A 27,083-nucleotide genomic window follows, 5' to 3' on the forward strand; every position below is an offset into this window, starting at 1 on the left:
TTCTAATTCAACTTCCTGTATAATGCGCTAATGTCGACAGGAAGTGACCTATCGCCAGGAGGGCCTTGACGTATCCCCTATCAATGACACAAAACGAGTATCAATATTTTGAGATAAATCATGTTGATGTAGAACCGGATCAAGATCAACAGACATGAAAGAGGGCTTAATAGAATTGTAGCAGATGTCAACTGAAGGACTTCTCTTGAACATATCGGTGACACTTTATGGACTTGGCAACATTGACTCAAAACTAATTATGAAGGCTTTTTATATGGTGTGATTAACCAAAGAGGCAAGAAGATTTCCCAACCCAGTAGTCATGGAGATGAAGTGAAAGAGTGTCATGTTCAAGAGAGAATCACTGCATTAATAGGTTACGTACCCTGTTTTCCTAATTTCCCAACCATTTCTAGCCAATACCTCTTTATTTTTTATAAGCTTGAGGAGGATAACATATGCTTAATCTATAAGTTCATCCTTTGGATCAATCCTTCTAAGTATATTTAATGAACCCTGAGAAGCACAGTTAGGGCTCGTCATGTTTAACGAATCCAACGTTGTTTGAGATTTTACGAGTCCAACGAAGGTATAATTCGACTTATTTTTCATGCTTAAAGAGTTTGAAAAAGAGGTAAAAAGAAAACATCAAAGGTTCCTTTTTCATAAATTTGTCTTTTGGTCCCGAAAATGCATAAAACAATACCCAAAAGAACCTTTTAGTCATGTTCAACTAAAGTATTCATTTTTCATAAATAGTCTATCCTAGTCCCAAAAAGGTTTAAACTTATACTGGACATACTTCTTTTCATTTACTTTAACGAGTTCAAAAATACAAGTGTTCAGCAATCTTTACATGTTTTGGGAGTTTGAAAAAAGCTGAAAGAGGACTCCTCATGGAGGAATGAGTGGTATAAAGTGTCACAACTAGTTCCGGTCATTGTGAGACTACTCAAAACATGTAGAGGGAAAGAGGCAGGCTAATAAGACCACTCACTACAGTGGCTCCTAAGGAAAGGGTAAAAAACCAAGTGAAAGTATATGATCGGCCAAGCATATGGTGACGATGGAATGAGAAAACCATGGCTCATCTGACAAAAACAGTATTGATAAAATGGAAATTACAGGATAGGATGAGAATGGTTTCATTTTTACACAAGCTTGAAACATGGGAAACTATGCTTACAAATACTTGAAGATGGTTTCATTTTTACACAAGCTTGAAACATGGAGAAACTATGCTTGAAATTGGTTTTCATGCCCACAATATAATAATACAATTCTAAAGACATGCCCCCCAAGTTCCATTAGATTCACCTTAGTATATTATTGATTACTAATAGGCAGATGGAATGAAGGTTTATTTATGATATCAAGTGAAAGAGTCAACTTGGAGGGAGATCTATTTCATTTTTTAAGGAGCTTGACACAGGAAAAGAGTTATGCTCATGGGAACCTTGTTTCATTTTTTAACGAGCTTAACACAATAAAAGTAACTCTCTTCTGAGACCTTGCTTCATTTTTTAACGAGCTTGACACAAGAAAAAGAACTCTGCTTTGTGACCTTGTTTCATTTTTTTATGAGCTTAACACAAGAAAAGGAACTCAACTTTGTGACCTTGATCATGACCTATAGAAGGCCATGGCTTCTAAGAGGTTCTCATCATATAAGAGAACAATTCTCTGGAAGGTATCAAGTGATCTAATGGAAATATCAAGCTCCAATGCCCCCAGTAAATTATTTACCATATCACCTACTAGATCTAGGTCAAAAAAGTTGAGAAAACAATGAAAGGCTCATCTTCATCAGTGGGTATGGGAATGGGATAGGTTGCCACATAATTAACCTATGGCAAGTGAGATACCACTTACATATAAGGAATGTCTAGGGAATTTGGATGATTGAGAGTCAAATTAGGAATAACGAATGAATTCTGGTCAATGGTCACAATTATTCCTTCATGCGGGAAACACATCACATGAAAGAGTGGAGAAACAAGAGTTGCCATGTCATAAAAATAATCACACCCAAGGATTAAATTAAAATCCAAAGGTCCTTGGACTACCATCACATTGATATAGACATTCTTTCATCCCAAAGTAATAGGTAATTGAGGAAGGGTCCCTAACGGTTGATTGGTTCCTCTATTAAAGGCCAATAGATTCTGGGTAACGAGCACAAGCTACGATGAACTGAAAGCTTTCCAAGAAGTTGAGTATAGAATACTAACAGACACACCTTTGTTTATGACCATGCCAAGTACAACCATACTATAAGCATGTACTATGATCTAGAAGGGCACATTAGGAACAAGAAAATATCCTGCCAATTGAATCCAATCGAAGGATGTGACTATACTACTTGGAGGGGGTGTCGTGGGAATGGGAGAACTTCTCCCCTATGATGTGGGAATGGGGGGATTTCCCCCGTGTCATGGGAACAGGAGGATTTTCCCACTGTTGTTGGAACGAGAGGATTTCCCCCCAGTTCATTGGAACTTGAAGAAACAAGAAGAACCTAAGTGGTATGAGACTCACTCTCTAAGGGAAAAGTATGATCAATGGAAGGTGGAATCAAGTCAACCATTTTCTCAACCAATGGTTGGTCAGGAACAGACTCATGGGATTCACATTCAGAGAGAGTGTGAATGATTGGATTTGGATTCTGATCAATCACTTCATCAACTAGTGGAGGATTGGGAGAAAGCTTTTGATAACCAGGCGTAAGACGATGTTGAGAACTTGTAAGGTTTTCCAACACTTTTGAGGCTTCATCCATATAAGTACATAGGTGAATAGGATGATTCCCTTCAAATAAAATACAGGGAAACTTAACTTTACCCTTTTTCCCGTGGATCTTACTATCACTAGTTAATAGTTTGTCACTAGCATGATCTCCAAAGGCTAATGACCAAGGTTGATGTTAGCCTGTGGACCACACTTATAATACTTGTGGAATACCAAGTAAATCTCTAAGAAAGTGGTCACCCTTAAATAACTTTCAAGTAAATTTAAATTTGCAGGAAATCTCTAAGAAGGTGGTCACCTTTACATAACATGCAAGGAAATTTAACTTTGGAGGGACGATTGGAAGGTTTATCCATACTAGTTGCATTGGTAGCAATGGTTGCTTGGTTCCCCCCTCTACTTATTTTTCTTCTTCTTCTTCTTAGCTTCCTGGTTACTAGAATCAAGACTTTCACCAGGCGAGGAGGAAGAAAGGGATGAAGAAACAACAGGTGAAGAAGGAAAAGGGTCAACTTTAGGATCAATTTGAGGTTGATGTTGTTCAAGTGGAGGAGAACTTGGTTGACAAACAGTTTAGACATCTGCAGCCATAAGGGTTGAAAACAACCAAACTGCAAAACCAATGGTAAATCCAGGAAGGGACAACGTTGCCATATAAGGAGCACCAATATTTCCAAAAGAAGGAAAAGGACTAGGATTCCTATCATATGGATTTCCTTGATTGTTAGACTCAGGAACTGTCACCATTATTCTCAACCTAAGATCCATTAAGGAGTTTTTCCACAGTGAGGATGTTGGTTTGTTGTCAATTAATTGATTTTAGAAATTAAAGACACAAAATAAAACAAAGGGGTAACTAAGAAAATAAGGATTACCAAGTCATTGTGAACTGCAATATACCACCTTGGTAAACCTAGAATTTACATACGTGCAGGAAATCTCTATGAATGTTGTGCTCGATTTATCGCGCATGATAAGGTGACTGACTAAGATTCCTAAGGCTAGCTTTCATCCTATGGTGGAATTCCAAAATATACATGGAGGTATGTGGAATCGTAGTCCATATTAATGTTGTCTAATGAATAATCATTCGACGAGAATGTTTCGATATACTTAGAGTACGTGGAGCATGTCCAATATACCCGAAGGTACGTGGATAACAATCTAATATACCTGACATATGTGGAACAAGATATCACCCCCGCAATGAAATGCTGACAAGTAACGACAACACGAATGTTTAAAGATGTCTAAACATACCTCATGCCTAGACCTCTATGTGTGTCTTTAAGTTTCAAATGCTACTCAGGTTAATTGAGTGAATTTTAGAGTTTATCTTGAATTATGCTTCGATTTCAAGGCTCAAAAATCAATTTCACCTGAACACACCTATGATGCAACTAATATGACAAAAAGAACTCTTTTCATTTTCCTTTTAACAATGAAAGGCCTAGCTAAGTAGGGAAAGAAGAAATCAATCAACAATGCAACAAACAAGTGATGTAACAATCGATCTCCTCAACTTCAAAATTCCAATCAAAATCAAAGTCCTATATGCAATGCAAATAATTGTTTTTATTTTCTTTTCTTTCCTTTTAATGTTTCAAATGTAAAAAAACAAATGAATGCAACTTGATCGCTGATGAAAAGAAACCACACATACTTTAACTGTAATGTAACAGTTACTTTTCAAATTCAACAATTAATTTATGCATACAAACCCGAATTGATAAGAAGAAATAAAGAATGAAACAAAACCTTATCAAAAAGGTGATGACACTCAAAGGTGATTACAAAAATGAAAGAAAAAATAATCAAATATTGCTAAGAAACTGAAGCAAACCTCAAGTAATCATTAGAGGAAAATTCACTTAATTTCACACAAAATCAAGTGTTTTATTGGCTTCAAACAGACACTAGTATGTTCAACAGGTCAAAGGAGGGACTGAAAACCAAGCAAAAAGTCTAAACAAGGCAAGAATGAAGTGATTAGCTTTTAAACAAGGATCAACGCAGGCTCTGAGAGAGAAGCATAGCACTAGGGTGTAGGTTGTCAAGGCAACAAAAGTGGTGGCAATGCAGGTTTCTAATGAAGCAACTGCTCTAGGGCGTAGGTTATTAGTTATAGACAATGTGTTGGACCTTAAGTGGATGTAAACACAAACAAGAGGTCGTGCCAAACTTTGACACCGATCTACTAATGACCAATGATATTCTGAACAATACTAATTAGCAGAGAATTATAAAGAAATCAAACAAAACAAAGGAAACCACTAATAGAGCTTACGTCCTCAGTGGAGTCACCAAGTTATTATGCAGAAAATTATCCTCTACGAATAGAGGAAAACACCCTAGAGCTAGTGGCTAGCTTAGTAAAAACAAGGGGGAAAAGTACCCTTGTATTCCTTTAGAGAAATTAACATGAAGAAGGAGGAATTACTTGGATTTCAAAGTCTCTTTCTCCTTGCTTGAACTCTTTTGCTCCCGCTCCAAGTGCTTCGATCTACACCTACAACACAAGCAAGACAAGAAAACACTACACAAACAAGTAGATCTATGCTAATTCCTCCATTCAATGAATCATAAACATTGAAATACAATTGTAATCATATATGGTACAAATGTATAAGGAAACAAGATAACTTTGCATTAAATGAAATAAGAGAAGTTATAATCCAGTGATCAATGACTTGTAGATGTATTCCCAAGCTAATGTACTCCTTCCTTTGTCTCGAGGAAATCTCCAATCTACCACACAAAGAGCATAAGTGATATGTATTTAAGCTTAAACCAGTAGCACAAGGATGCAAGTAAGGTCCTCTAAAGCCATCCCTGAGCTCTTAGAAGAGAGTAAATTTATAGGATGGAATGGTAGTTTTGGGAAAGGTGGGAAATAAGCTTAAGAGATTAAGGTAATCCCATGATCATAGGATTTTGAGGTCATTTTTTATAGTAAATGGTTGAAACTGCTTCAAAATATTCTTAAGTCGATTCTTAGAGATAAAATATCCTTTTTCCCGAAAATCCATAACCAACGCACATGCTGTAACTAAAAGACTGCACTATCAACACTTTTTCTCAATTCTGCAACAGCTCTAAGGCACAGGAGCACAATGATGGTACCTATGCCCACCTAGTTAACCGAGGGGTTAGAGGGGGGGTAGAGCCCCCCTTCGTTGCATTGATTGCACAGTGGGGGGGTCACAGGAGGGTTTGAACGAAGTGGTTAGCCCCCCTCTATGGGGTCCAAGGCAGCGCCCCAAGGAAACTTTTTTTTTGACCCTATATTAGGTGGGCAAACCTACCTATGGTTTTGTGCATGGTTTTTGCACATGGTTTTGGGCGCGATGGTTTTCGGTCCATGGTATTGGATACTTTGGCACACACACATATATATTGTAACATTGAAAGGAATATAATGAAAAATCAAGCTGGTAGTCCCGGTTTTGGGATCCAGGGGAAAATCCTTGTGTATATGTGTTTTATGTGTTATGCTCTCGCATTGTTTATTTCTGTGTTTTAGAATTCGTATGCAAGTAATTCATGTATGGGGTTAAAACTACATTTGGTATCAGAGTTGTTTTGGCTTCAAGGGGACACCTTTTGTTGCTGAAGGGTTTCACTCAGGCCTGTGGTAGACCCTATTCAGTAAGAGATTTGCGGGATCGATTCTGGTGGTGAAAGAAGATGGCAAGAAGTGGAAAGATAAAGATCGAGAAATTTAATGGTCAGAGTTTTGAGTTTTGGAAACTCAAGATAGAGGATTTGTTGGTGGATAAAGATCAGTGGATCGTAGTCGATCTAGGTACTAAACCAACGGGAGTGTCTGATGAAGAATGGAAGAAGTGGGATCGGAAGGCAAAGAACACAATAAGATCGTGTGTCTCAGATTCAGTATTGCTGAATGTATTAGGGGAAGCTACGGCGAAGGCTTTGTGGGACAAGTTAGGGACTTTGTACTAATCTAAGTCTCTGGTGAATAAAATGTTCCTACAGAAAAATTTGTATAACCTGAGTATGAAAGATGGAGACTTGGAGATAGAGCATCTGAACGCATTTAATACTGTGGTAAGTCAGTTATTATTTGTTGATATTAAAATTTTAGATGAAGATAAGCGCATCAGTTTGATGTGTTCTCTACCAGATTTTTGGGATAGTCTGGTTATTGTAATAGGTAGCAATGCAACTGCCTTGCAGTTTGATGAAATAGTCTCATCCTTACTAACGGAGGAGATGAGATGGAAAAATATGGAGAGCCTGAATGGTGATGCCTTGTCTGTACAAGGAAGGTCCCAAAACAGAAACAAAAATAAGTCATCGAGTGGGAGATCTAAATCTATAGGGAGATTTAAATCTCCAGGAAAACCTATAAAGGTGTGTTGGAAATGCGGAAAGGAAGGGCACTACAAAAGGGATTGTAAATCTAAAGCTCCTGACAAAGGAAATGGATCTGATGATGCTCCTTTTGCATAGGCAAAAACCACCTCAGATGAAGGTGGGGATGTGTACTTGGCTTCCCCAAGTACACATGTAGATCATAAGGCATGGTTGATTGACTCAGGTGCATCCTTTCACTTCATTCCCCATAGAGAGTGGTTCTGCGAGTATGAGAAATATGATGGTGGTGATGTCTTTTTGGGGGATGACAGGCAGGCTAAAATCATTGGTCACAAAAAATTCAAGTTGAATTTGCAAGGTGGAAGGATTAGAACACTTCTGGGTATTCTACATATTCCTGCATTGGCCAGAAATCTGATTTCTATAAGCAAATTGGATGATGCAATTTTAAAAACAATGTTCGAGAAGGATAACTACAAGATGGTTTGGGGAGCACTGGTATTGATGTGGGGAGTTCGAATTGGAACTCTTTACAAGCTGCAAGGTAGCACTGTTGTTGATGGGTGCAACAGTTATGTGGTTCCTGAAAGTGTAGCAGAAAATTTAGTGGTCTCTGGAGAAAAGACCGTGTTATGGCATCAAAGGCTTGGACATATTGGAAAGAAGGGCCTTCAAATACTTCATGGTAAAGGTATGGTAGAAGGTATGACTAATAGCTCTCTGGATTTTGATTTCTGTGAAAATTGTGTATATGGGAAGAAGAATCGGATGAGTTTCTCCTCTGGTGGTAAGAGGGTGAAACAGATATTAGAGTTTGTGCACAGTGATGTGTTTGGACCTATGAAGGTTCCATCACTGGGTAAGTTTGTGTACTATGTATCATTTATAGATGACTTCTCAAGGAATACATGGATATATTTTCTTAAGAATAAATCTGAAGCCATTGACAAAGTTAAAGAATTTAAGGCTCTAGTGGAAAACCAGATAGAGAAGAAGATAAAGGTGTTGAGAACAGATAATGGTGGAGAGTTTTGCAAGAAGAAATTTGAAGAATTCTGTAAGAATTGTGGTATAGCACGGCAAAAGACTACTCCATACAAACCTGAGCAAAATGGAGTTGGAGAAAGAATGAACAAGACGTTGATGGAAAGGGAAAGAAGCATGCTCAGTGGTGTCAAGTTAGGACAGGAATTCTGGACAGAGGCGATGGAGACTGCATGTTACCTGGTCAAGAAATCACCTTCATCAGCGTTGGAGGATAAGACTCCATAAGAGGTATGCACTGGTAAGAAACCATCTCTTTTACATCTGAGGGTATTTGAATTTGATGCGTACATGTTCCAAAGGAGAAAAGAACAAAGTTGGATAGTAAATCTGAAAAGTGCATCTTTATTGGGTATAAGGATGGTTTAAAGGGTTATAAACTTTGGAACCCAGTAACAAGGAAGGTTGTGTACAGCCGAGATGTGGTGTTTAGAGAAGTGAAAGATGTTATTAAACATGAAGTCCAACTAAAGGAACCTGAGAAGATAGAGTTTGAAGTAAAGGAGGAAGAATCAGACTCTACAACAAAAAAGGAATCAGAATATGAAGAGCCACAAACTCTGGTTGTGAGAAGATCACTTCGAGAAAGAAGGCAGCCAGAAAGGTATAATCCATATGCTTTCTATTCAAATTTTGTTTTATTTATTATTGATGATTATCCCAGAACTATGAAGGAAGAAGTAGATTTAGAGGATGGCAAACTCTGGAAAGAGGCCATAGTTATGAAATGGCATCTTTGCACAAAAATGAGGCTTGGCATCTGGTGGAGTTGCCGACTGGAAGGAAACCCATTGGCAGCAAATGGGTGTTCAAGAAGAAGATAAATGCAGAAGGAAAAGTGGAAAAATACAAAGCTCGGTTGGTAGCAAAAAGTTATTCATAGGTATCGGGAATTGATATTAGTGATATTTTTCTCCTGTTGCCAAGGTAGCTTCTATTAGATTACTTTTATCTATTGATGATGCTTTTGATTTTGAGGTAGAATAGATGAATGTGAAGACAACATTTCTTCACGGGGATCTAGAAGAGGAGATCTACATGAAGCAACTTGAAGGCTTTGCGGTGAAGGGTAAGAAAGAACTGGTATGCAAGTTAAAAAAAAGTCTCGGTATGGGTTAAAAAAATCACCAAGGATGTAGTAACAGAAATTTGATACATTTATACAAGGACTTGGCTTCACCAAAAGCAAAGCATATCACTGTGTGTATTTTAATTAATTGGTGACCGTGTTATTTAACTAGTCTTGTATGTGGATGATATGTTGCTGGTTGGAAATGACAGAAATTATCTAAGATTTGAAGACCCAATTGTCCTCCAAATTCGACATGAAATATCTTGGTGCTGCAAATTATATTTTGGGCATGGAAATTAAAAGAGATCGGGCAAAGAGGAAGCTTTGGTTAAACCAAAGGAAGTATGTCGAGACAATACTACAGAGGTTTAATATGCAGGATAGTAAAGCAGTGAAGGTTCCTATTCCTGTAGGTGTAAAGTTATCCGCTGAACAATGTCCCAAGACACAAGAAGAGGAAGAGGACATGTCACGTGTTCTATATGCAAGTGCATTTGGTAGCCTGATGTATGCAATGGTCTGTACTAGACCAGATATTGCACATGCAGTGAGAGTATTGAGCAGGTTTATGTCAAAACTAGGGAATGAGCATTTGACAGCAATGAAGAAGGCTTTCAGGTATTTGCATGGCACTAGAGATTATGGTTTATGCTACCAAGGATTACCAGGATTGGACAGGGTTTTGGATATTCATGGATTTGTTGATGTAGACTAGGCTAGAGATCTAGATCAAAGAAGATCTACAAGTGGGTATGTGTTTAACCTATTTGGAGGTGCAGTCAGTTGGATGAGTAAGAAACAATATGTAGTGGCACTATCAACTACAGACGCAGAATACATGGTAGCCACTCATGCAAGCAAGGAAGAAATTTGGTTGTAGAGATTGTGTTCAAGTATGGGGTTAGTACAGGGAACTATAAGGATAGACTGTGACAGCCAAAGTGCGATTTTCTTGGCAAAGAACCCTGCTTACCATTCAAAGACAAAGCACATTGATGTTCAGGATCACTTTGTGAGGGATATGATAGAAGACAAAAAGGTGTTGCTGGTAAAGGTAAACACTTTGAAGAATACTACAAATGCATTGACAAAATCTGTGAGCTCTGAGAAGTTCTCTTAGTGCAGAGAAACAATGGGTGTTGCAGGGCTGGATAAATGACTAAGCTCTCCTGTGGAAAGAAAACAACAAGTGGAAAAATGTTGGGTTGTGTTATATTCTTTCCACGACTAGCACACCTAGTTAACGGGGCGGTTAGAGGGGGGGTCACAAGGGGGTTTGAGGGGGGCGGTTAGCCTCCCTCTATGGGGTCAAGGGAAGTGCCCCGGGGAAATTTTTTTTGGACCCTATATTAGGTGGGCAGGCCTACCTATGGTTTTGTGCATGGTTTTTGCACATGGTTTTGGGCGCGATGGTTTTTGTTCCTTGGATGCTTCGGCATGTATATATATGTACTGTAACATTGAAAGGAACATAATGAAAAATCAAGCTGGTAGTCCTAGTTTTTGGATCCAGGGGAAAATATTTTTGTATATGTGTTTTATGTGTTATTCTCTCACCTTCTTTATTTTCCAAATCCCAAAAATATTTGTGTATATGTTTTTTATTTGTTATGCTCTCGCCTTGTTTATTTTTTGTGTTTTAGAATTCGTACGCAAGTAATTTCTGTACGGGGTTAAAACCTACAAACCTTAGTTTCTAGTTTTTCTTGTACTACCAAAAAGAGAATGATTAAAGTTGTGTTTGGGATGATTACAAGTTGATAAAGGATGATTATTCACCCGATTTATAGGCCATTAGGTTTAGCATAATAGTATAACTCAAGTATGCAAAGTAATTTGAGTGCGACAAAATAGTGAAAGTGCGACACTTAAGTGCAACAAGTGTGACACATGCGACAAGTGCGACAAAATGGTTTATAATATGGTTAGATCATGTTATCTTTCCCATGGTTAGATGAACTCATACCTTTTCTTGACTTAGAAACTATCCTTTTCACCATGCACACGCATGAAAATCACTCAAAAGTGAACAAAAGCAAACAAAAGCAAGAGGAAAAACACTTTTAAGGAAAAAGCATACCTCAAGGTCACAAATACTTTCTCTTGTGATGAGCACAATCCATCGGGCATAAAGATTGTGCACTCCTTCATTCTTAGCAAGTGTGCCCTTCTTGAGTGCATTCCTTCAGCACAAAGACATGTGCCCTTCTAGAACTCGAGCATGAGCTTCCTTGTTGCATGTGGACACATTCCTGAAAAATAGGAGCCCACTTAACTTCTCTTAACTAACTCATTCACTTATCGGCAAGTGGCGAGCATGCATGAGATATATTTGCATGTAATCTCTTTTAAATTAACCCAATTAATCATTCATTATCATCTGGGTTGGGTGCAAATATTTGGATCAAGAAACTCTTCGCCAATCTGGATTCCAAGTAAGTTTTGCATGTCAAATATACTCATTTCCTTTCATGACTTTGTTGTCAATCTTGCTTTCCTTGCTATCATTTCTTTTCTTTTCAGTTTATTTACTAATGCTTCAGTTAATTCTTACATCTACAAGTGTTAATTTGTTGTCGTAGGTTGTGACTTTTCGTATTCTTTAACTCTTCACATCTTAATCATGATTGTGACATCACCCATAAAAGTTTTTAGATCTTTCCTCTCCACATTTATATCATCCAATCTTGCTACTAGACTTGTCCTTGATCCATTATGTGACAGGGCGCACTTCTGGAACCTGAAGCCCCAACTAACTCAAAAAATTGCGCCCAAAAAAGGCAATTTTTCCTCTTGAGAGAACTCCCTCGTCATGAAGAATTGTGCCCTCATTGAGTGCACCTCGAATGTTTGAATGTTGTACCTTCATCCATTCAGCATGTGCCAGTGTACCCTTTTGGCATCCTCGAGTGCATAAGCGCACCCCAAAGGTTTGAATGTTTTCTCTTTGTCCCTTCAACATTCACCATTCTGCCCTCCTTGTTCCCTTAATCACATGAGTGCACCTCGAAGCCCTAAAGACCCGAAGCTCCATTCCTTTGTCTATTCGGAGTACGCTAGTGCTCCCTCCTGGTCTCCTTGAGTGCATGAGTGCACCTTGAAGGCCCGAATAAACTCCCTTCATGATTTTCTCCCTCTTGCTTGAGCGCATGAGCACACTTCAAAGCCTTGATTGACCCTTGAACTGCATTCGTGCTTTGTAAGTGCGCTCTCCTTACTTGCATGCAAATTTATTAACCATGCAAGTAACTATGTGTCGTCATTGATAGGCTTACATTCTCAGTTACATTTAATAACTCTTTGAATATGATTTTCAAAGTTGTTGCTTGTAATAGTTAGGATATTTCATTAAACTAATCATTGTTTCCATGAGTGTTCTTCCACAAACAGGTGTTCGAGCTACAAATATTGTTACTCTTTCATCATTTGTTGGAACCATGTCTCCTGTTACATGAAAAGTGGCCTCCAAAGAAGCCTTAGAGGCAAGCACTGAGGAAGCAGTTAAAGTTACAAAGCCTACCATTCCCATTTATGCAAATACACAGTGCTTCATAGACAAGTCTACTGAGGTCACATGGAATAACATAAAATACACATTCATGCAGAAACGGTTTGCTGAAAACTTGGAAGATTTGCATGCATACATCAACATCAAGTATAGGATACACAGGATCACATGCAGGTTCTCAGTCATCCCTTGTGCAGAAGTTATTGAATGGATTTTTACACACATGGATGATTCCCATCTTGTGCTTTGTAATGAAAGTGATGGTCAACTTGCCACCTATTATGGAGAAGACATGCATACTTACATTAAGATGCTTAGGCCCATAGAATATGCCAATAACTACATCAGATGGGATGATCTCGACTCAAATGACATCATTAAATCTTGGTGTCGAGAGCTTGCTAAGTTCCATGACCACCCATTTGCAATTTACCTCACCAGGATTCTTATGGATGTATATCAGTACCTCATTTCTATGTGTTTCCAGTTACATGGGCAGAAGAACACTGAGGTCTTTGAAGAAAAATAGATATATATGATCAACATGGTAGTTACCCAAGGTAAGATCTTCAATTGGGCAGATATATTGTCATTTGAGTTGCAGCGTCATGTGAGGCAGGAAAAAGCTTCTTTAAGGACGAACGAAGCATGGAATTCTATGTCTTCATTTCTATTGGATGGAATCTGCACACTATATGCTTTCCCATGAATGTATTGGAACTGGACATCGCAAAAAGAGTTTCTAGTTTACTTCCACTGTAGCGTATTGTCAGAATCAAGTTTTAGAGGCGCATACAATAGGTTAGCAGAGCACTTCTTTGCAGTCATATTCTATATGATATATGAGATCAATCCTCCTTGCATGACTGATCAGGGGAAGGAGTCACTACACGATATTGCGGACTGTTTTGCAACACTTGAGGGTACATATATTAGGTGTTTTGGATGTGAGGTCTCCCCTTAGCTTATGTTGCGATATGTGACCAATAAGGTGGTCTTGCAAGTAGTAGCATATTAGTTGGATAAAGGGTTGTTAGGAGTTCTTCATAGGGGGAAGAAATCCCCTTAGCCCACATTCCCTTTGAGGATCGGATGTTACAAACTAAAGACCCACAAGGCGGCAAGTGCAGAAATACAAAATTTGCACCGCTTGCGCTTTGCAATGAAGGACTTTCATGGATGTGATCCCAGGAGAGTGTGCATGCATCATTGCGAAAGGATTAGTTTCAATTGGGTATATTCATCAATGTCTACCACAGAATATGAGAAAGTGAATAACTGGTACAATGTAGTTAGGCAGACACATCCAGGAATGGAAGTCGGTTCACCCCAAGATCCACTAGCTCCAGATATACAGGTACAGGAGGAAAAATAAATAACTCCTCAAGCAAGGAGTGTAGCTCCCAGGAAAAGGATGAAATATGATTTGACAAGAGAAAGTAGCATGAAATGGAAAGTCAATCCTTAAAACACAAGATCTACTCAAGTTGAACAAGAAAGGCGATAATTATAAGATGAAGTAAGATGAGTTGCTCACAAAGCAACAGGAAGAAGAAGAGGAAAGAAGGAGAGTGGAAGAGGAGTAGAAAAGGTTGTCCCAAGAGGAAAAATCAACACGAAGATTAGAGTAAGAGCAGTTGACTCAAGAGATAGAAGAAGAGTTGGAGGAGGATGACACCATCCAACCCATAGATGGTGAACTGGGTTCCCCGGAGGAACCTCCTCTCATAGGTGTTCATCTCCCGCTGGATGAAATGGGAATCACACCTCCACCTGAAGATAGAGTCATGGATGTGTGCAATGTCACATTTAATTAGATCAAGAAGAGGATCATGCACCAGAGGTGAATATACTTCCCAAATGATCTTCCAAATTCAGTCTCGGTATCTACAGAAAAGGTGATAGTTGCCAATACTAGAAGGACTCCTAGGGAAATCATGGAAACAACTGTTGCTTTTGCTACAGTGGCATAGGACAAATTTGAATATCTGTTGAATGAGAATGCACAATTAAGGAGAGATTTAGTTGTAGTGAAGCAACAAGCGGAACATCAACAATTATCTTCACACAACTTCAATACAAAAGAATGATAGTTATCCATGCAAGAGGAACTGGGGCCAATGGAGGATACCATGGCGTGGTTATATGAGGAGATGATACTTCTACAACAATTAGTGGCTCCTCACATTGACACTCAAAAGAAATCACAAGAAGTATTGAAGTTCTTGAATGTGGCAAGCAGAGTGGTTGATCAATTTCAGGAATGGGATACCAAGTATCTAATTTTTCGCAACATCTGGTTAGAAAGGACATGATTACTGTTTAAATGGAACGAGTGCAGCTGAGGCTCCACCATCAAAACTATATGCACCTTGGAGAAAAATTGATTAAAATTATTTTCACTTACAATCGATTGCACAATGGTTACGATCCTGTAACACAAAAACATAGGATTTATTCAGTAAGATCGATTGAAGACATAAAAGGTAGGGAAATCAAATTCCAAGAGATTAGGCCATACATAGAACAAATTAAGCAAACATAAAAATAGGAAGGCTTAGATATCACCAAGGACATTATTCTACAATGTGCCATTGCGCTAGTCAAAGCTCACATGAAACTCTCATGGCTATGGAATAGTGTACAATCAAAATCCAATACCATATTAATAGAGGCACAGGATGTGAAGATGTGCTATGCAACGGAATTGCTGATTCGAGTCAAAGTGATCTCTACGGAGTTCAGAGCATGGCACGCATACATCACCATTGAGCTCCATGAGGAAGAAAATGATTGGTCAATTTAATAATAATTTGTTCTATTAGTTATTTTGTCTCATATAGCCATTATCTTGTATGTAATTTGTCTTTTGTAATAAGTTGTATGTAATGGAGTCCAAGAAACACGTGGAATGTGAAAAGCCACATATGGAATGTAAAGAATCATATGTAGAATATGAAAAGTCATGTGAATTGAAGAGTGACGAGGAATCCCAAAGGTCATTGTCATTTGTTATAAATAGCTCATCATAACTCAAGTAAACAAATTTTTGGAGACTTGGATTCTTGGAGTCTTGCCTTGGAATCTCTTGTAGTGCATAGGAGATAGATCATTCTTTGGAGAAACAAGTTGTGGCTTCATGTTCCACTACTAGATCTAGTGTTTCATCCATGTAGCAGTGTACTTGGGAAATTTCATTCATAATCAGAAGCTCTATGAGCCAATACTTCTTCATGCATGTATCGCGGATATAGTAAGACTATTCTTGTTATGTTGTGGTATATGTTGGTTTAATTACATACTAAGTCTAACGAACTAATTTGTTTATTAGATATGGTTATTGTTTAATGAGTGTTGTTATGTTTTCATGATTGTTGTTTATCATGTGGAATAATTTGTAGGTAATACCAAGTCTTTCTCTTCATTCCTGGATTTCCCTCAGGCTAGTACTATTACTTCCCAAACTGGAGGGTTGTTTTCCTTTACCAACTGTGGAAGTTCCATGTGCATCTTACATTTGGTGTCACACAAAGCTTACATAATTTCTTCCCCAAAGAGTGTTTGGGATCTCTTGTGCATGTGTTTAACCAAGGTATATCTTTGAAACCTTTCCAAATTGTGGTCGGACCATACAGCCAAATGGGACTCCTACACCAAACAATGTGAGGTCTAATTGGGACCCCACATCAAGGAAATCCCCTTACATGTTGGCAGCATCCAACACTGTCAACAAGTTGTTGCTCCTACTTTTTGAGCTATTTCTGGAAAAATTACCATATTCATGGCATAATTTTCATTTGAAAGGGAGTTGGTCATAGTCAACTTCTTGTATGTGAGACTAGTGATCTAAGTTTATAATGATTGCTGCTAAAAGACCCTTTTCTAAATCTACATCTATGCAGATCCATGCACATGAGAGCAATCCTTCGTGTAGTTCAACATGATCAATATATTTCCCTAGGGTTTTGCCTATGTTCCTAAAAGTGGCATCTGATAGTGTCAGTATTTGCATACTGCCATCAGTGATCAAAACTCCTCTTTTCATATTCATATTAGGGTCTCGCTAAGAAATTTTTGTCATTCCACCTTTGTCTTCATTCAAAAATTTACTCACTGATGCTAGCCCTAGTAAAAAAACCTCACTCATCAACACTCCATCTAACTCCCTTGACCTTTTCCCATGCCCATTCCTCTCATTTCCCTCTCCTAGGGTTTTGAGGACATTTTTCTTGGTTTCATGACCTCCATGGTTAAATCACAAACAAAAATTGTATCCTAGTGCTATTACGCCTTCCCCTATCCTTAATATACCTTCCTAAACACTTCTCATCACTCATATCCATCAAAATCATCATTTTTCCATAAACCCTAGCTTATTGCTACTCTTTTGACACTTTTCTAGACTAGGCCTATGTTTTTCCCTTTTGGACCCCTTCCCCTCACTTAATCCTTAAAATTCCAGTGTCCCTTACTTCCTAACATTCCTCCCTACCTTCCAAAAATTTCCTAAAAATTTAGAAGCCCCATATCCCCTTTATTTCCCTTCATTCCTATAAATTTCCCAAATCCCCTGTTTTGCCTACACTAAACCCTAATTTCCTCTCCCACTGAACTAGGGTTGGCTATGGAATCAGAGACATCTGAGTAGAGGAGGCCTAAGGGAGGTCATTTCAGCAAGTATGAGGCCATTACAACTCATAAACATCATGTCTCCATCATTTTTCAAGAAGTCATTCGAAGGGATAAATCATTTGCCACACATAGGGTCAGTTTTGCTTCAAAGTATGTTTCCAACCAAACATAGATGAATTTCACAAAAGTGAGAGATTTTTTTATCCATAATAGTCGAAGGATGAAAAATGTCCTTCAATTTTTACATAGGTGTTATGGTTTTGGAGAAATGTCAAAAATACAATTGCTATAAGAGAGTTGTTGCACTTCTGAAGTGACCTTGGGAAAATCAATTTTTCTCCTAGCTGAACTATCCCAATGACTTGCTTAATGAATCAAATGATAACTAGACAAATATATTTCTAATGAGCTATCATGAACTCAATTTGTAGTTGAATAAGACCTCCAAAAGTTTCATGCAAGATCACACTTCATTTTTGCACCCTCATTTTTTACTTTTTGACCCGTCTTGGGAGAATTGGGTATTGAGGAGCTATACTTGATCATTTTCAGTGCTTGATAGATCCATTATGTATCTACGAGAGATATATTTCCAACGATCTATCATGGGATCAATTTGGACTTCGAGAAGGCACTCAAAAGTCGATTTGAAGTCGGCGCCACACATTTCCTTCTAGCGTTGTATGTTTTACCAGTATTGGGAGAATCCATTTTTGGAGGGTCAAAAAAGTCCATTTTACAAACTAAAGGTAGATATGGAAACTAGACAGAATAAGATTTCCAACGAGCTATCCTGAGCTCAATTTGGACAACAGGAAGGCAAACAAACATGGATCTGAATATGGTGTTGTACATTTGACCAGTGGCCTAATTTTTCTCTGTTTTTCTCCAGATTTAATTTTCCTCTTGGGAAATCAACTTTTTACTGATGCAATTGAACATGTAATGTAATTATGGTCATTTTACTATTACCTATGGTAAATAGACTCTATGAGGTGTAATGAATCAGTTCATTGTAATTAGGTATAAGTCACTTTGACCACCCTACACTCTAGCTATCAGTTCAAATTTTGGTGGAACTGCTCCTCCTCTCATGGATTCGACCCTTGATGGCTAGGAGTTTCTTTGAGGCCTATATCTTGTATTTTTAATTATTTTCAAAGGTTGGACTCGTTGGATGTTGTAAGGAATGATCAAAGACACTTTTATATCAGATTTTGGCCAGTATTAATAGATGAGTTGCAGTTATTTCCTTGGGATACTTGTGGTATGAATATTTGACATTGTTTATTCTATTGTCTCATATGTTTGAATGTGTTGTTTATTCCAACAATCATTTCATGTCTATTTTGTGATAGTTTTCAAGTTGATGAACAGAATTCATGAGTTTCCATGCTCTGTTTTGGGGAAACTTTCACAATTTGTAATCATTTCTTCAGTTTAGGAAGAATTCATGTGTTTCATGCTCTTCTTAGCTCCTCACTAGTCTTAAACCATCTCACCAAATCACCTTAAAGTGTTAGGTTTTCTACCTACCCTGCCCCTTTGAATGTCTGCAATCATATCTCATTTTCCCTGACCTAGTTTCTTTGACCTATCATCATCCATCAACCAAACATCAAATCAAAACAACCCCTGCACTTTATACCTAGCCTAAAACCCTAATCCATCTAGCCCTCTTGGTTGTGATCCTTTGGAGAGAGCCCTCTTCGACCTTGTAGGGCTATCTACCAAGTCAAAAGATTGGTCTATGGTTACCTTAGCTGGAATCTTCCTCAGCATTGGAGATCTGGAGGAGTGATAACAGCGTCATTCCAACAATGCAGAGAGTGAAAAGGGAGTTTCACCCAAACATGTATTGTTGAAAGGACATCATTATTAGGGTTAAATTTTGGGCTCCATTGGTCGAGGTACAATCCTTGGGCTCCCATGAAATAAGGCCTGCTTCAGAAGATCAAATCTCGATTTGCTTTATTTTTGAAAAAGAATGTAAAAAAACCATTCCCATAGGAGGAGGATATCTCACCCTTAATTAAGGGTGTCTAGTTCTTTTCCAACGATAATATATAACAAAGCCAAGGGAGGGCCATAAACCCATAAACTAGCCAACTAATCCTCTCTCTGCTAGTTGCAAAGTTGTCATTCTAGCATGAGGTGCAAAGACTTCTACCTTTGGAATCTCCTCTGTTTTCTTGACAATGCAAGAGGGCTTACATTTCTAACATTTGGGGTCATTTGATACCAACAGGTTGAAGGCCTCGATGTCCTTTGCATGTGGGGTGGAGGAGGCTAGATTGGCCATAGCTGACCACCCGGCCTATCGATCGTGGAACGAGCATAGAGCTAGTCATTGTAGGGTCAATCCAAAGGCGTAAGATCTAGATTTAATAGGTCTGGAACACAACAATGAATCCAATGTTAGGGTTTTGTAGTCATGTCAAAGCTCTTTTCAAGCGATATTAATATTTTACGCAGAGAAGATTGCACACCAAGTATTGTTATGAAGTTAATAATTTGAAAAAATAAATAGAATTAAATTATTGGGACAAATATAATAGGATTTAACTCATAATAAAAGAAATGAAATATAAACAATTAACTAATAACAAGGATAATAACACAGAAGAAAGTGGAATGAATAAATTAAAGGTGAGAGAAAAATAAACAATGTTAATAATTAAAAATAATTTAAAATTTAGAGAATTTTTTTAAGAATAAGGATTAGATAAAGAAGGGCGCGCGGCACAAGCCAAGAAAAAATATGAAACACATAAAGATAAAAGTTAGCAAAGAGAATGATGGAGAAAATAAGGAGAATATGAGGAAGCCCTAGGTTAGTCATCTTCCCAATTAAAGTAGCCTCAATGTTTTTCTGCTTAAAGAGCTTCACATATGATGCATGAAGAATAATGTTGTGCAACAACTAAGGTCTGGGTTTGGTCGAAACAAATAAGAAAATTAGAGTGTTAGGCAATGGTTGATTTGGAAATGTGATTGTGGTTCATGTTTGCAATGTGTTCTTTGATACAAGCTTCAAAGGACCAACCAAATTGGCCAATGTATGGTTTTTCGAGGAGCGGAGAATTTAATATACCCCTTATCACATCATAGGATTAGACTTATCCTTTGCAAATAAGAATAGTTATTGAATATTTTGGTGGGGTTTGAATTAAAGTCTTGATATTCTTTTTGGCTAAGAATTTGGAAATAATATCAGCGGTGCCTTTGATGTAGGTAAATGAGATAAAAGCACACATGGGAGAGGAGGTGGAGGCTCTAGTTTTGTAATTCTTGGCTTCATGATAAGATTTGTTGATTATGTGATCATTCTATTTCCAAGAAGTGGGGGGAAGAAATTGAATTGACAGGCGAACAAAGTTTTTAAAACAACTAACTTTTGTGTTGGGTGATGATGAGAGTAGGCATGGAGGTATTAGTCAATGTAGGTCTTTTGTTATAAACTTGGTGGGTAAAGGATCCATCAGGAAGTTGGGAGACGGGGATGTCCAAGAAGGAGCTTTATATTTTTCAAGGTCCATGGTGAATTGAATATTGGGAGAGATGTTATTAAGATGGAGAATGAACGTGGTGAGGGATGAGAGGACATGAGGCCAAATGACAAAGGTGTCATCCAAAAAACATAACCAGTATTTTGGTTTTAGGTGAAGTGTTCAAAGCTTGAGTTTCTAAGTGTTCCACAAATATATAGGAAACCATTGTGGATAAGGAGGACCTCATGGTTGTGCTGGCATTTTGCTCATACAAGATGTCTTTAAGGGAGAAGAAAGTGGAGGAAAGATATACTTAAATGAGATTAATGGTTTTTGGATCAACCAATTTTGAAATTAGATTAATAGCTTCGGAAACAGGGATCTTGGTGAATAGATATACTACATCAAAATTGACCATCATATCTTTTTTTTAACTTGTATTATTATTTCTAACAAAAACAACAATAATAATAAACTAATTTTAAGGTCATGGTCAAATCGAAAACAAGATTGGTGTACAAGGCTTATTTGTGGGACAAGAGACCTACCTCCATGCAACGATTTGACTACTAAAATATATGGAAGCGTACATGCTTTACCCCTCTATATTTGAATTAAAATTAATATAAACACTACTAGTCAATACCATATTCATTAAAATAAATATTATGACTCTAATTGTTGCACTAATGGAATTTGAAGCAATATTACAATCAAAACAGTTTGCATTGGGCACGCAATGCTCTTGAAAAAAAAATACCATGACTATGTTGCACAATTATACTAGTAGAGTTGGCCAAACATTTAAGATCCAAGGATAACATGGATTGGGTATATGATACTTAACTATGGTGACAAACATATTGTAGTATGAGAGAGGCTTCTTCACTTTATAAACTAGCAAAATTAGCAAAATCATATTAGCAAATGTGATTGATATACAGCTATTGGTATCATTTGTCATTTGATAATTACATAATAATAATTTACATCATTTGTTATTTGATAATTTATATGGTAATTTTATAATTACATTAGTTAGATGTGAAAAAATAAACATAGATATAGAAATGCAATATAGTTAATATTTGAAATTCCATTTATTAATATTGAAGATAATATTTCAATATCTTCCATTTATGATGATAAATAAATAAAGATTTAAATTTAAATAAAGATTAATCAGCCAATATTCAATATGGAGAAGCCTATCAAGCATAATTAGCTACATCTTTGTGGTCACAAGTAATTTAGGAGGAGTTTAGAATTTCAAGTAATTTTAAGGTTATTAATTATCAAAATTCAATGGTTGAAGTTCAATTGCTTCAAATTCATTGGTTACTAGGGCTTCAGAATGCAATCAGAATTGGACCATGCATCTTATTGACTCTGATGAGCTATAAGAATTTGGATTTATTAACGGAAATCTTCACCTACGATCTCAATTCCAAAACAATAGTCAGAATATCGAGTACGGAGTATCACCTGAAACAGGGTGGTGATGTTGGCCTTAATTTGGGGGAGAATGTAGATAATGGATAGATGACCTCATCCAGGATAATCAAGGTCAACCTAGTGGCTGGCAAGTCTCTAGAATCTGAATGTGAATATGAGTCGTTTGCGTATTGGTATGTTTATAAATCTATAAACTATTACGATGTGAATGTGAGTTGTTTTAGGTTGATTGAGGTGAAGTATAACGATGTGAAATTGCAAACCCAATTTCATTTACATATAGGTCCTCGAATGGATCTAATTCATAGTGGAGAAAGTAGTTGGCTCTAGGATATTTATGTATGGGTTTTTATTCTATTTAGTACAGCTCGTATATCTGTGCTTTAGATTCAACTGATAGAGCTCTGTCAGTTGATTTTCCTGTTGTTTATTGGCCCAGTGGTAAACTGGATATCCTCTATTTTGTCTAAGTAGGAGGAAGAGATGATATCGAGTCCTCAAATCTGACAGGTTTCTCTCTTTAAGAAACAAATAATAATAGGCTAAGATTGTGATTTTATAAATGTTGTAATTGTACCAAATAACCTTTGTGAATAGCAATGAGACCTATCAAGTTTCTCAGATAGCACTTTATTTTTGTACTCATGAACCCCAAAAACTATCTGTTCAAAGTATTACATAAAACGGTGATTGCAAATTTATGGGCAAAACTTAGAATTGACCTGACATTTCAGAGTTACAGCAACATTAATAGAGTGTTTATTGATTTGTAATGTCCACAGTACAACTCTTGACCATACTTGCCACTATATCCAATTCCTTTCGATTCCATGGATACTGCAAACAGCTGAGTACTTTTAGCTTTGTGATGTAGGTTCATTCATCATGGGGGTACCAATATCTGTTATAAAGCCATTGGGAATCACCAACTACAGCTTCTCGATCTTGATTGCGATGCCAGTGGTAGTAAGCATGTGTTGTGTTTTTAATTTCAAGGATTGCATGGCCAAAGCTAGCTTCGCGGAATGCTGAATACTGGGGCTGTGGTTCAGTAAAGCTACAGCCAATTACCACACAAGTCATTGAAATATTCATAGAGACTAGATAACTTCATTGATGTGATTAAAGTTTTTTAAAAAGATGGTGATAGCAAAATCTAAGTGCTGTAGTAGCACAATAATATTGAAAAGGACAATGTTTCACTGGAAGAATGAGCAAGCATGTTCAACTTACTTGTTTGCAAGGCCTTCGATATTTCCTCCATCACCAACATTAAGGTAAACAGGTGAAGATTGATCAAACACAGGTGTACACTCCCCATTTACTATGTTGTAGGCAACATTTGATACACGTTTCTGCAAACCAAATTGCTCTATTCAATCATTCAGATTTTTGAAAGTCATTCATAAGAACAGTAATTAATTGATCCTCTAAAAATAAATTCAATTTGAAAATGCAGAATAATTTGAAACTTACAGATCTTTCATAAGCATGAACATGACCAGCGAAGACAATGTCAACCTTGTATTTTGTAAACCATGATTCAAATTGGACTCGCATAGTCTCCCCTTCCATGTAATGGTAATTGTTGCTGTTGTACCATGGGCTGTGCATGACTACAATCAACCATGGAGTCTCTTTTCTGTTAACCTTGGGAAATTCCTGCTCAAGCCAATTATATTGGGGAGTATATTTTCCTGCACATTGATTAAACAGAATTTAGAAAATATGAAGAGATGCAAGCACGCAGAAGTTAGTCTTTAGCATAAGTTAATTAGCTTCAATACCAAAATTCCATTTTCATTTATAAACATCTTTCATATAGAGTTTTAGGAAATAGCAATTTTCTAGTCTCTTCAATTCAGTGGCAAATTCCAATCCTTTTGTTGTACTTATTGGGACGATTTCTTTCCAACATATTAGATTTTTGAAGGTGGCTAGAACTCTTCCCGTCAACCTTCTTCAGAGGTATATTGGAATCAACCAATGCCTACTACTTCAAATAGGTCATTTGGTTTGATGCAAACTCTAAATGCTATCAGGCCTGTGTGTCTCTTATCATTTTCAATTAGATCATTCATTGAACTTTATCATCTAAGGGCAAGTCTTAACAAGGTTACCATAGGTAAATCTGTGGTCGGATCATTGACAGCAGCTATATGCAAACCTTTATGAAAAGTTACAAGAGTCAAGGAATGTTCACCTCAGCTGGCCACTGGATGACCCATCTATTTATCAAAGGTGCTCAATGATGCAACAAGAGCAGAGCAACTGGATGGATAGTTGGGTTGGTGGCATTGCAATATTTTATTCTGGTACTTGATAACTATCATCATCAGACTAATAAGATGTACTATGGTTTTTTCTTGCAGCATTTGAATTATAAAGTTATAAACCGTACTTTGTCTCCTTACTATTAGCACATTGTGAATACAAATGGCTGTTTGATAAATATCTGACAAAGATGGATCACTTGTTCTCAGGCACTTATATGAACTGTAGTTAGTCCTCTCCAAGATGGCTTTAACAAATCCTTCGCACCATATTTTGTTGGAATCAGTCACATTTATAGTAGTCTATCCTTGTACTATTGGTCTATTGAATCCTATGTTGCAAGAAACGTCTGGTGCAGGGTCATAATAGGCTTGTTTTCATATATAAATGTGGAAATGCTTATGTTATGGCCTTGAAACACATTTCCAACCATACTAATGTGTCCCACATGTGAAAAATGCATTTCTTACCATACAAATTTGTCCCATGTGTCGGAAGCGCAACACATATGGCCAGAAACACATTTCCAAGTCATGCCAACATCCATGTGATGCATTTCCAACGCTAAATCTGCCTATTTTACTTGATTTAGCTCTATTTTTTAATAGGTTTGACCATAAATGCTGGCAATTAATAGTAATGTTAAGAGTAAACGTTAACATTTCCTTTATCTTTCCATTTTGTACGTTTACCTAAATTTGTTAACATTACCATTAATTGTTTACGATGTTTACAGGTGGTTCCAACCTCATAAAGCTTCATATGGAGAAAATTGAATTTCATATCCCATTCAAAATTCAGCAAACTTAATAGTTTTTAGTATTTCAGGATTGGAAGGATTGTAGCATTTTCATTGAATTATATCATGTATGAGGATATGGGATTGGCATTTAATCAAGAGCACCAAGCTCTTTATGTGCCCAATGTTGTTGGTAGTGTTGATTGTTGAGATACTTTATCATGGCCTTAACAAAAACAGTACTTGTTACCAACCGAGTGGGTAACCCATAGGAAAAAAAATTCTCTCATTCTAGTCAACTTGCCAGCTAGTATCTCTGTGATGATTTACAAATAGATAACCTCAAAGGCCCTCCATCCATGCTCTGATCAATGCTTTATAACATCTAGCCTACTCATCAGATGAATGTGGTTCATCAATTGTCAGGTACACAAATATTTTTCTAATCAAGTGTTTTCATTTAATGTATTAGGGCATACTAGTATGGATCATAGGTTGAATTGGATGATAGACCACTTTTGGTTGTATTCTTGTTCCCATGCTTTACCTTGGTGGCTATCCCCTGCCCCTAGTCCCATGTGACCTTCCTTGAGGCCCTTCTTTCACTATCTAGGAGGAGCACAAATAGGAGGCACTAATCAATGCTGCATGTCCATGTTAATACTTAATCATTTCCATCTATCCCTTGTATCTAGGTCCCATCTTTAGTTTGATTGTTGTTTGTCACCAATGTTGGCTCCCTATTTTCCTAACTTGAGTAGGGACTTGGAAACTTTTCCCTAAGAGGTTGATGTACTAGAAAAAAAGGAAAAAGCATAATCCATGTAGATAAAATGCGAAAAAATGGATGGGATATAATAAAGTATGTGGACAAAATCCTAGCCTAAGTGCTACCCCCCCTAATGAGACCTCACCCTATTCTTGGCTAATGCATGAGCAATCAAAATGAAATGAATTTTGAATATCCAAAACCCAATGAGAAATAAACCACTTCATCTTTAAGGGGTAAATGATACATAAATCAAGTTTGTATCCCAAGCTATGTAAGAAAAAGAAAATCAATGAAGGAAAATTCAAACAATAGGGTTGGTAAAAATAAGCCTAGGAATGGGGTAACTCGAGTCCCATGATTTTTGTCTCTTCACATTATACTCACTCAAGAATGTTGTAATTTTATAACTCCCACCATGGCACTGACCACTTGCAACTATTTATTAATGGGGTAGCCTAGGAATTGTTCCTCCCCTTAGGGTTGGAAGCACCTAATAGGACCTTTGGCTAACTCTCCCATACCTAACCATGATAACTTGTTTACAAACCATAAGCTAGGAAGAAATTTGAAGATGATGCTTGTGTGAAGTAATTTAGTGCCTTTTGCAATAGATATGGCCCATTGTCTAATACTCTTATGGTTATTTTACCTATGATGATGATCTCACTTTATTTTCAAGGTATGTTTCAGATGTTGTCTCGTAGGTACAAGTTACAACTGCCATCTCTTGAGGGATTGATTGTGACTTCTCCAGCACTTCAAAGAGGATGTCCAACCCCACTTGATGACCTTTTAGTGCACCATAGCTTGGATGTTGACCACTTTATGTGGAACATTGACCTTGGATGTATCAAACACTAATGATGACTTTCTCCTTTCCCTCCAAAGCTTGGAACATTGCACATCAAAGCCAAGACATTGCCTAGAAAGGTGTACGCTAGAGAACATAGGATGCCCCTAGATTGGCATTGTACCTTCTTGATGGGCATTTCCCTATTTATGGATCAGAT

General features: G+C 37.3%; 1 protein-coding gene across 1 annotated transcript in view; it reads right to left on the reverse strand.

Moving 5' to 3' along the window:
- Positions 1-22,825: 22,825 nt before the first annotated feature.
- LOC149187816 (purple acid phosphatase 2-like) overlaps positions 22,826-27,083 on the reverse strand; it is a 276,689-nt gene continuing 272,431 nt past the window's right edge. Inside the window, exons 6-8 of the mRNA XM_089412888.1 lie at positions 23,765-23,985; positions 23,522-23,643; positions 22,826-23,345 (exon numbers count right to left, since the gene is read on the reverse strand). Coding sequence (XP_089269014.1) covers positions 23,165-23,345; positions 23,522-23,643; positions 23,765-23,985 — 524 coding nt within the window. The 3' untranslated portion in view covers positions 22,826-23,164. The remainder of the gene's footprint in view (positions 23,346-23,521; positions 23,644-23,764; positions 23,986-27,083) is intronic.

This window comes from Pinus tabuliformis, chromosome 3_1 (assembly GCF_031772625.1).
Source record: "Pinus tabuliformis cultivar Carrire ecotype Pingquan chromosome 3_1, CPIR1, whole genome shotgun sequence".
Classification (NCBI taxonomy): Eukaryota; Viridiplantae; Streptophyta; class Pinopsida; order Pinales; family Pinaceae; genus Pinus; species Pinus tabuliformis.